We start from the raw sequence: 11,979 nt of genomic DNA on the forward strand, positions 1-11,979 counted from the left end.
TGGGAAGCGGGCAAGGGCGCTGCTGGGCGCTGTCTGCGGGGCGGGGCCAGAGCTGGCACCTGCCCGCCGGGCTGGATGGGGTGGAGGCGGCGCTGGGCCTCTGCGGGGACGTTCGGCCGCCAGGGAGCAGTGGCGCTCCGACGGCCGCTCGGGGCGCATGGCAGCAGGGCCCAGGGTCCCAGGTGAGCCTCGATGGGGGAGCGGGACCCCGCGGGCTGGAGGGAGCCTGGTGCGGGGCACCTGCGCGAATCTGGGCGTGGGGACGCGGGCGCCCGAGGAGGGGGGACCCGAGTCCTCGGGCACATCCCTGCGGGAGGGCACGGGGCGACCAGAGCAGGGGTCCCCAACTTCTCAGGCAGACAGCAAGAGCCCTCCACATCCTGGCAGGGGGCGGGGGCGCATGTGAGGAAAATAGAGGCCTAGGAGATTTGTCTCACGGAGACCGGGAGAAGTTCAGACTGTCATCTCACCTCGTGTCTTTTTCACGACGGAGCGTGGGGTCTTTGGGGGGACTCTGGGGACCAACAGCGAGTGCATCTGTCACCCCGGTTGATTCTGCCCTGTGGGTGCCTTCTGACCTCACGCTGCATGGTTCTGGGTTTTCCCATGGGCAAAGTCCAGAGACACTGACTCACAGCACCCCGCCCCCAGCCGCACCCCCAACAAGCAAACCAAGAAAACCGTTTTGACTCTGCAATGCCGTTTTGTTTGTTTTGTCTTGTTTCAGTTCTACAGATTTAAGCAAACTGGGTTAGGATTGTCTCTAAACCTCCAAAGTGTATGTAAAAATTTTGTGTCTATGTGTGCGTTTCTGAACAGAGCTTCCATAGATCTTATTTGATTTTCCCAAAGATCAAATAACTAAAATCGTAGCTTCGAGCCCCATCAGCCTGGCAACTCCTAGTGGGGTCTTCAGGCTTGGGGTGTCTGGGCTGCAGATTCTTGTTTGAAAGCTGGAATTCAGGGAGGAGAGGAGGGGAGGGATCTGTCCGGCTTCAGGGAAGACAACACTCACTCACCCACCCTCACAAATGTGTCTGCCTTAAGAACTGGTTTGTTTTCCACTAGTAGGAAATCAAATTAGTTTACATTATAGGTGAGGAAACCAAGGTGAATCTTGGTGAATGAAACAGCTATCCATGTTTCTTCTTGGTACCCCAATGAGCTTCAGCAGTGGAGTTTCCAAGAACGCTGACGGAAAGTGAGAGGCGCAATGTTCCAAGTTTATAGGTCCCTGGGCCACAGGCAGCTTGGGAGACGGAGGAGAGAACGGGTGTACTTAGCCTTGGAGGGCACCAGCAAAACCTGGAGTGTGTATTGGGGTGAGGGCGGGAGAGCTCCATTGGGGGATTGTTAATTAAGGAGCTGGCAACCCAATTAACATAACCTCGAAAAGTCACATTTCATCATTAATCCCACTTTACTTGTTCCCACCAAATGGTCAGGAATGCTCTATTGATGTAAGGTAGTAAGTGCTGCTACCACTTGAATGGTTGGCAGCATTTCTGGTCCTGCCTTGCATAGCCACAGAAGCTTGACACCCCAGTGTGAGGTTCATAGGCAAGCTGGCATTAGGATAAGGATCCTCAAGCTGTGTGCTCCCAAAACATCGATATTCTGCAGGGAGCCTCAAACAATCACTATCGCTTTCCTAAGTTCAGAGTCAAAAAATAGAGGGTAAAATAATAAAAAATGGTTTCCCTTTATAAAATGCCCCCAAATCTTTGATGCTGGCTTTTGTGTGAGGTGTTGTTTCGTTCAGAATTTTATACCTGGTTCTGTGGACACGTACTAGGTGATTATTTGTAGGTTATAAGGAGTCCATCAGTTCGGGTAGTCTGAGGTCCACTGCTGTGGCACAGAGTGGAGATTACATCACGTTACTCTTTAATGTCCTTTAAATGTAAATGATTCCTTCGTGGCCATCTGGTCTCTGGGTGGTAGCAGTGAGTTGCGCAGGGTCCGGGCTGTCAAGGAAAGAAACTGCCTCATCTTACTTGGCCCACAGCCCAGAACAGTTTTTGTCTGCTGTTCTTAACTTCACACATATTTTGTAAACTCCAACCATTCTTTGGGTGAGATTTATGGGGCAGGAGTTAAGTCTCTCAGCCCCTCCTCCCTTACAGCTGGTCAGCTTTATTAAATCCCAAACTGCACTGTTTTTCAAACAACAAAGTGGTTGTTTCTACCTAAAACCTGTCTTTTCCTGATAGGATTATTGTTTAAAATGGCCCCATAACAAGGCAGGGGTTTATTTGGCAATGGCAGAAATTAATTTTGCTCCTTACTTTCAAAGTCATTAAAGAACCGAACTTTCTTTTCTTGACTAATAATTGCTGCTTCACTAGCCCTTGGGCACAAGATACATTTTATTGATGTTACTCATTGTTCTTTTACATATTCAGCAATGATTTACTGAGCACATGCTGTGTGTTGCACCCCTGGGTGCAAGGAGACCATTTTCGTTGGGTTTAAATGACTGCCTCCTCCCCAGGCATGTGCCCATTTCCCTTGGCGTCAGTCAAGGAGAAAGCTTTTCACTGTGGTTTCCTGGCCTCAGGGCTCCCCTGCTGGTCAGCTGTGCCTGCTTTCTATTATCTGCATGCTGCGTAGGGGGTAGCTCTATGAATAGCTTTGCTGATCCAAGTGAATTTGACAAGGAGAGAAAGTCGCTTTTGGTAGGTAATGCATGCTCCCAGGGAGCACCAGCCTCTCCTGGGAGGAGCCCAATGGCTTCCTAGTGCCCAGTTACACTTCCCTGGGCTGTCACCCCCCCCCATTCATTCAGAATAAAAATAATAAGTGTTTGAATGCTTTCTGAGCTGTACCCTGAGAAGAGTATATTCAACACCAAACAACAGGGAAGGATTCTACGAATTTTAGATTTGATAAGTAGAGTCAGTCTGAAATATATATTTGTACAACGCCAAGGAAAAGCTTGGTAACATCGATTCTAGTACCAGGTAAGAGCAGCAATGATGGCAGGCATTCATATAGCACCTGCTGTGTGCCAGGCACGCTTCATGTATATTACCACATTTTAGTCTTCTCTCTACCCAAGGAGGTAGGTGCCACTACTACTGACATTCTAGCCCTGGATCATCCAATTTAAAAGTTTGATTTACTGAGCTCTTCTGGGATAAGCTCTAATTCATCTTTGTTATCACAGAGTACGTCTTTCCCTCTTGCCTCCCCATTGTGAGAGGCAGTCCAGCTCTGCAGACAGACTGCCCTGTTCTCTATCTTGGTTCGTGACTAACTAGCAGTGTGACCTTGAGCAAGTCATTGTCTCCTCTGTGCCTAAGTTTCCTCCTCTGTAAAATGGGGATGATCAGGGTACTACCTCAGCAGGTTGCTGTGAGGATTAAACAAGTTTACATATTAAGACACTTAGAGGAATGCTTTGTACATGGGACACACTATTATTTTTATTATTAGCTACTTTTTTCTTTCCAGCTTCATCTGCCAATGCCCCCTACCTAATAGAGCAGTCATGCTGAGCTGCTAGAAGTCCCCTGGACCTCCTCAGCTCCCCTAGTTCAGTGCCTTTGCGCATGCTATTTCCCTGACTAGCACAACCTTCCCATCCTCTCACTAATTTCAGCTTACATGTCCCCTTCTACAGGACCTCCCTTTAGTGCCTTCTGTTATTCTCCATGTAGCTCTTTCCTCCATTTTTTGTGCTATAAGTAGACTTTTACTATTTATCTATCAGAGGACTTGATGATTAACAACTACCTAATGTTTACTGAGCACTTACTATGTGCCTGGTATTATTTTTCTTGTTTTCCTTTTTCTATGTTGACAGCTCCATGAGGTTTGGTTATATTGTGTTACAATTATTTCCACATCCATCCTCCCCCCACCCCTGCCCCTGTAGACTGGGAGAGTAGCTTGTCCATCTGTGTGTATTGTTCATTTTGTATCTCCAGGACCTGGCAGCGTGCCCAGTTAATACACAGTGGGCACTCCATAAATGTGTCAGCGGATGCAGTTTTATCAGCAACTGTTTACATTCAAATAATAAGCTAATTGAAAGTAATTCTTCTTTTGTGTAATCTTCATGCTTTCCCCATTGCAGAAATTCACTCTCAATATTTTAGAAAGAAATGATAAGCAAGAAGAAGGATGTTCAAGTCCCACCCCTCCCGGCCCTGGAGAATCTAAACAACTTGCTTAGGGTTACACAGCTACTCAGAAGCCAAACTGAGAATCAAGGTCAGGCCATCTGGGGACGGAGCTGAAGCGTTTAAAGCTGCATGATACTGCTGCTCCTTCTCCCCCCACTCCCCCCCACACGAACAAGTTGGAAGAGTTGAAATTTGAAATGAAATCTACCATTCCTATAACGGTGCAATGCATGAAATCTACCTTTAAAAAATTCCCAGAATTCAGTCTTTCCGTGCCTTTGCACTTCCTGTTCCATCAGTTTTTATTGTTTTTTGTTTGTTTGTTTGTTTGTTTGTTTTTTTACAGTAATCCAGGTGAAGAGGCAGTGCAATGAGGTCAGGTGGAGGGAGCGCAGCTTCTAACTCAGACAAGCGTGGGCTGGGATCCCAGGCAGGCCACGGGGGGGTGTCACCAGGGACCGCTTGTGTAGCTCCCTCATTCTCAGCCTTCAGTGAACGGGAGATAATGAGAAACACTTCTCAGCGTTTTCCCGAGTAAAGAGGTCAAGTGCCTGGCGCTTGATTCGCGGTGGGTTCTGTTGGTACATCTCTCCTGGGGGTACCCTGTGGCTTGCCTGGAGAGCAGCCTTGCCAAATTGTTCTCCACGACTTCGCAAGGGTTTGTTTGTCCCACTCCTTCATTTCCACTCCCACGGTAATTTAACTTCCCTACTATTATTAGACGTCTTTAGCAACTTGCCTCCCGGCCATTTTCCTAAAGATCCAACCTCTTCTCCAAGGGATCTGTTTGGAGATGAAAGAGAAAAAAAGGGGCGTATTTAAAACGTTAGAGCAATTTCCCTTTCAGAGGGGACCATCGCTTTCCCTACCCACCGTTGATGTTTCTTATTCGCTTTCCTCGCGCGTTCCTTCTCAGTCGATCCATATCGCCAAACCGCACGCGCCGGCGCTCGCGCAAGATGAAAAGAGACAGCCATGGAGGAGCCGCTGGACAGCTTGGCAAATGTTTCTGATTTCCGCGATCCTGCAGCTGCTTTTGGAAATTGCACAGATGAGAGAATCCCTTTCAAGAGGCACTACCTCCCTGCCATTTACAGCATCATCTTCCTGGTGGGCTTCCCGGGGAATGCCGTGGCAATTTCCACGTACGTTTTCAAAATGCGGCCTTGGAAGAGCAGCACCGTCATCATGCTGAACCTGGCCTGCACAGACCTGCTGTACCTGACCAGCCTGCCGTTCCTGATCCACTACTACGCCAGCGGCGAGAACTGGGTCTTCGGGAGTTTCATGTGCAAGTTCATCCGCTTTGGGTTCCACTTCAACCTCTACAGCAGCATCCTCTTCCTCACCTGCTTCAGCATCTTCCGTTACTTTGTGATCGGTCACCCGATGAGCTGCTTTTGCGTCCACAAGCCTCGATGGGCCGTGGTGGCCTGTGCTGCGGTGTGGGTCATTTCCCTGGTGGCTGTCATTCCCATGACCTTCCTGATCACATCGACCACCAGGACAAATAGCTCTGCCTGCCTTGACCTCACCAGTTCAGACGACCTCACGACTATCAAGTGGTACAACCTCATTTTGACCGCTACCACTTTCTGCCTGCCCCTGGTGATAGTGACGCTTTGCTACACAATGATTCTCTACACCCTGACGCAGGGACCTCAGACTCAGGGCGGCCTTAAGCAGAAGGCTCGGAGGTTAACCATTCTGCTACTTGTCGTGTTTTATATATGCTTTCTGCCCTTCCACATCTTGAGGATCATCCGCATTGAATCTCGCCTGCTTTCCCTCAGCTGCTCCACGGAGAATCAGATCCACGAAGCTTACATCGTTTCTAGGCCGCTAGCCGCCCTGAACACGTTTGGGAACCTGTTACTGTACGTGGTGGTGAGCGACAACTTTCAGCAGGCCATCTGCTCAATGGTGCGGTGCAAAGCAAGGAGAGGCCCGGGGCAAGCAAAGAAAATCGGCTACTCCGACAACCCTTGAGCCTGCTGCTACTTTCCCTGTAATTCCTAGGAAGGCCGGACTATCTCCCTCAATGGAACGCTGCTCAGTAAATACAGCAGTCCCTCTCTACATCGCGGGTCACTTATCGCAGGATTTTTAAAAATATTATATTTAATTATTTATCGCAGATTTTTCACTATATCGCGGGATTTTGCGGGACTGTACAGTAAACACTAAAATAAATGTAAGGTTCCTACTTCGTGGATTTTCACCCATCGTGGGGGTGGAGGGACGGGTCTAGAACGTAATACCCGCGATAAGTGAGGGATCACTGTCCCGTGTATTCAGGTAATGGTGTGTCAAAGCTGGGATGGAACAGCCAGGAGGCCTTTGCACCCCATTTATTGAGATCCTCCATTGGGTAGATATACAAATGAGATGAATACATATTAGTCAAGGATTGAAATGTAAAGGGGGAACTATGAGAACTCTGGGTCACGTCAGAGAACACTTGCCCAGGGTCTCTCAGCAAGTGAGTGCCAAAACAGGAGAACACCAATTTTTTGTTCCTAGTTCCATGCTCTTTCCTACCAGGGCCTATTTGTATTGAACCCCAGACTATTCAAGGCATTATTTGTATCTTTTTCAATAGTCACTTTTTAAAATATTTTGTATTTTTAAATATTTTTTTAAAACTTTGTTTTGAGGTTATGAAACTCTAGTTTTTTTCACTAGGCTTTATCCCGTTTTGTAGATTAAAGCAAGTCAGTACCATACACTGAGTTAATTCAAACATGTCAATGCAAATAACTACAACAAATACCTGCAGGAAATTTGGAGTATTATATCTTTATTGTTGTAGGTCATTCTCCAAGTTGTTATTGGAGTTACACAAATTATCAAGTTGTATTAGTTATTATCAACATGTCCTGGGGAAGGAGGGGGTAGTTTGGGGGATTAGAAGTACTTTTAAATATCATGTATATATTGGGTATTAAATAAAATCTCTCTGTGGGAAAATATTCCAGGAAACACTAATTCTCTTTATATACCTTTCTCTTGTGGGACTATCATGAAAATATGACTTCTATTACAATAGCAAAAGCTATTTTTGAATTGTGTATGTGCTTAATTATCGCTCAGTGTAAATATCTGAGAAAATGCCTAGTCTGAGCATTTGAAACCCTAGCAAATATGTTGATATAATTAATAAACTAATTTTAAAATCATTGCATAGGCTGGTAATATATTTCTGTGAAAATGCAGCTTTGCCACAATTCTATTTACATGCAGATTATGTTCTCCGTGTTTAGGGAACAGAAACAATGCTAAGACTCAGTTATACAACAAGACTGGAGTAGGTGATTTGAGCAGAAGAAACATTATCATAGGAACTCTGTGATTTTCAGGTCCTTCCAGGACAGTTACATCTGACTTGGACCTAATGAAGGCTGTTCCTCAGGGCCCTTGGCCAGGTGTGCTAGGGAAGGACGAGGACAGCCAGAGGTTCTCTACATGAACCTTTCTGGATGATGGCGCTCTCTCCATCCATCACCTTCTGAGCCATCTTCTCTTCTCCTGGGCCTTTCCATAGCGTACGGAAGGAGCTATTTCACAGAGGGCACACGTGCCCATCCATGGGGCCACACAGCGTGGAGTAGCATTCAAGGGTTCATTTGGGACTGAAAACTGGGTAGTTCTTCTCTCCCCTCTCCCTAATACCCAGCCCAGCTCTGGGCCATCAGCAAAGTGTCATCATGGGAGCCTTTATATCACTGCTGCCATTGTTCTAACCCTGGGTATGACCCCCTTTCTGTCTCTCTGTCTCTCCCCCATCTTCTTATTTCAAAGATTTCACCCACCCAGGAAAAACCACTTCATCCTCCTTCCCGTCTTTCCCAACTTGTCTCTGTAGCTTCTTTTATCCTTTTCCTTCTTCCTGCCAACTTGCGAAAACAATAAATCATCTCTCTTTCTGATATAAATTCTTCCACTTTGTCTCTGGCCCTTGCTCTTCTTGCTGAGAGGCCTCCTCTGACAGCCACAGTTTCTTGATGTTTTCACATTTCTATTACCCCTGGATAACCCACCTCAGCTTGGGAACATGTATAATTTTCTCTTATCCTCAAAATACTTTCCCTCCATTCAGCTGTTCTGGGGTGTTTTCTCATCCGGCTTGTTCCCCGCAGTTTTTGGGTCAGGTTCAGATGACTGACTGCCCTCCAGGGTTCTGCTGATAGAATATAATCACACAGATCCAAGCTAAATTGGATTCAAAGGCTCAGTTTTATTTTTCAAAGTAAAGAGTTCAGGGCTAATTGTGCTGGAGGATGCAGTTTGGAACTGAGGCCAGAAAAGAGATTGATGATACTTCCAAGGCTAGAATAGAACCTGAATGACCTTGCCTCATATGCCCATTGTAGGCAGGCAAAGTAGAAGAACAAAAGTCAGAGCTCCAACTGTCTGCAAGAGAGGAAGCTACCTGTTCGTGTGTTCTCTGCATAAGGACTGAAGCTCAAGTTCAAGATCATTGCATCTGAGTGCAGGGAATCCAGAAAAACACATTTTGAAATTTAGAGACACAGCAGCCCCTTCCCTTTGTTTTTAACTTCATATCAGGATAATTTTCAAAGAGTCACAAAATTAGAGAAAGCAGCAAAATGACCTCACATACCAATGCCTCAATTTCACCAATAATCAACCCCCCACCTTTGCTGTTTCATCTGTCCCTTCTCATTTTCTCCCCTTAAAAATATTCAAAACCAGATCTTAGAAAACAGTGGTTTCACATATAAATGCTTCAGCATTGATCTCTTTCAAAACACACAAAACCAAAACAAAATAAATTCTTAATGTTATTTAATATTTAATCTACATTTTTATTTCCTTGGTTACCTCAAAAGTGTCTTTTTACAGTTGTTGATTTTTTCAAATCAAGATCTAAATAAGGTCTATACATTACATTTGGTTGATATGCCTATTAAACTGCTTGTAATCTATTCAACTTATGACTCTCTTTCCTTATTGCCATTTATTTAGTGGAGAAATCAAGTTGTATGTCTTGTGGAACTTCCCACAGCATGGAACACTTCCTGCCTTTCCCACTGGTGCTTTTACTATTTGCTCTTCTACAGTGTGGGTGGGACTTCAATTTAAATATGGCAGTTTAACCACTGACCTCCTTCCCTAAAATGACGATGGGACCGTAACTATGAAGACACCGAGAGCTTTGGAAACTGAAGAAGGAGGGTTGAATGGTGAAACCAAAGGAAAACTAAGCTGGTGGTGGAGGAACTCCAGAGGCCAGCTAATGCGTTCTGCTTGGCTGCGAAGCGCTCGGCAGTTAGAATGACCAGCTCCCTCTGAGGAGGGTTATAAGTGGGGCTGGCAAAAGGAAGTTTGATGTAAAGCCTGAATTAGAAACAATGATGTCCCTACACATTCTCTGTTGTCCCGTGCAAACCAAAGACTGACCCTCTTCCACATCAACAGAATTTCTAAGCTTTTCATTCTGCAGGGAGGTGGGGGTTGAACCAGAAAGATTCCTCACTTGAGGACAGCAGATAGATAGATTTAAAGGCAACGGAAAGGTGAGGCCCTGATAATACTGGCAGCACATGCGTACATTTCCTGACAGAATATTGGCCAATCCTTCTCTAGGCAAATGGAGAATATAGCAATGACAGATACGACTTAGGTCGCACAGTTTTCTTTACAAACCCAAACTTCAGAGCTTTTGTGCAGAACCACTCGACTACCCTGACTTACACAAAAGGACAGAATATTCTATATACCAACTAGCTGACCTGCCTTGTCAACTTAGCTTCCTATTGTCTTACTCTTCGGAATAAGTGGAGAGTCACCAATCACCAGGCAACTGATGAAAGTTGATAGTAGGAATTTGAAACTCTATGACAAACAAATGAGGGGGAAGGACTTGGGGAAACAGAAACACTGCAGAGAACGTAAGAAAAAAAATTAAAACCTATAATTAATACTGTCAGAGACATCCTGGAAACAAGCCAGGAGGCTCGAAAGGAATGACCGTTCCAGGAGGGAAAAAAAGAGCTCTTGGAGAGCTTAAGCAGGGGGATATTTGAGGGTCTATTCCGAATGCCCTCCATGAACTGCCTCCAAGTTGAAACACACTTGGCACTGGGGAGTTAGGAGCCTTTTTTCAATTTATCCTAACTTGTACCTGATAGAACAGAGAAGGAAAACTCTGACTCCAAAAAACCTCCGCTGCCTTGCGGCATACCTCTTCAGGGGAAAGGCTAAGGGAGTAAACCCCGACAGAAAATCCGGAGCCGGAGTCCCTAAGGCGGTTTGACGTTGTAGTCAACACCGGCAACTCCTGCGGCGCACCTGAAGCCAAGCTGTATCGACTCCGTCTTTCCCTTGGACCCTTCAGCTGCGAAGAGAGGGGGGTTCTGCTGCATGGGCAACAGCAGACCCTCCATATCACCCTGCCCAGGCTCTGTAGCTTCAGCTTCACTGGAGAGGACACTCCAGCGTCATCGCAAGATGTCGATTCAACACGGGAGGAGACAGATACCGTGTCACTCCCGAGTCGGACTGCACAGCCATTCTCGGCGGTGCAGATAGACTCTTAAAGAAGCTACACCATCGTCTCTCGAGACGGATGGCTGCCGACGACCTGATAGAAACTCTTTGAGGCTGGTAGCATGATGCTAGAGTTAATCTGGATTTCAGTGCAGGTAAGTATTCTTAGATTCTCGTTGTGCATTGCAGAGGGGTTAGAAGAGTAGGGTTTTTAAGTGCACCTAAAGCATTGAGTTTTGGGGAATTTCTCTATTTCCTTATTTTTATCTTGTCTCTATGATTACATATTATAGGATGTAGGAGTCATATTATATGTTTACGTGATAGCACATGATTAGTTTTTCATGATTTGGAAATATGCCCATTGCCTGAGCACATTGTTTTTCTTTCTGAAAATGCTTGATAAATACAACATTAATGTTTCTAAAGGATTTTTTTGAATTAATCACAATACCTTCCACAAACATGTGTGAAATAAAATACAGATGCATGAAATATTCTTTATTAATTTTGGATCTTTGCTTGGTGAGCACATACATTTATGGTATAGAGGAATGTAGGGCCTACATATTTAAGGCTCCAATATCAGTTTTAACTTCCATTTTGTTAAATAACATCAGCATCTTTTGAGCCCCTACTATGGACAATCACTGTGCTCTACCATAGATGCAGAAACCTTAGTAATAAACAAGCTGACTTTCAAAGATACTCCGATATTGCACACCAGCTGCATTATTCATATGTGCCTTTTAGGTTGAGTATTTATGTTATGCTGCATTTACTTATCAAAACTCAGTGAAATGTCTCTCGGCCCTTTTTGCCATTATAGTTTATCACTTTTCTACAATAGTTATATCCTAATTATATTGTAAAGAGCTCAATCTAAAGGAAGCATTTCAGGAACATATGTGATTATCTAAATCCTGTTCACCAATAACCCTAAAATACATTCCAAACAGTAAATGCGTAGAAATACCCTATGGCTCTGATTGTACATGGTTAAATGCCCTGCTTGCCTGTTTAAATCCATTTAGGGGATGAACACTATGGCAGTATTTGGTATTGCAGATTTGGTATTATCCTATTTTCAAAGGCAACATTATAAATGTCTGAATCTTACCCCAGGAAAGCCAAGCAATAAAATCTACACACACAGTACACATCATGGTCTCCGTATCAAAGAATAAACATACTCCTTCTTGCAAAACATTTTCTGAGCCCACCTAAATGTTTAAATAATAACGCTGATTGTTTTTCCTTTAAGTTTGGGGGCAAACCAGTTATGATTTATATTAAAGAGTTGAAACAAGACCGATGTTAACGGCCCTGTTCCAAT

General features: G+C 45.0%; 1 protein-coding gene across 1 annotated transcript; it reads left to right on the plus strand.

Annotated features, from left to right (window-relative positions):
- Positions 1 to 5,105: 5,105 nt before the first annotated feature.
- On the plus strand, positions 5,106 to 6,119 carry OXGR1 (oxoglutarate receptor 1). Its single transcript, XM_090258642.1, has one exon. The coding sequence runs from the start codon at positions 5,106 to 5,108 to the stop codon at positions 6,117 to 6,119; it is 1,014 nt and encodes a 337-aa protein (XP_090114768.1).
- The last annotated feature ends 5,860 nt before the right edge of the window (positions 6,120 to 11,979 follow it).

The sequence above is a fragment of the Furipterus horrens genome, unplaced genomic scaffold (genome assembly GCF_987537825.1).
Source record: "Furipterus horrens unplaced genomic scaffold, mFurHor1.1.pri manual_scaffold_12, whole genome shotgun sequence".
NCBI classification, from domain to species: Eukaryota; Metazoa; Chordata; class Mammalia; order Chiroptera; family Furipteridae; genus Furipterus; species Furipterus horrens.

Coding starts and splice junctions, on each gene's coding strand:
- OXGR1 (XM_090258642.1), top strand. CDS start 5,106: ATGGAGGAGCCGCTGGACAGCTTGGCAAATGTTTCTGATTTCCGCGAT.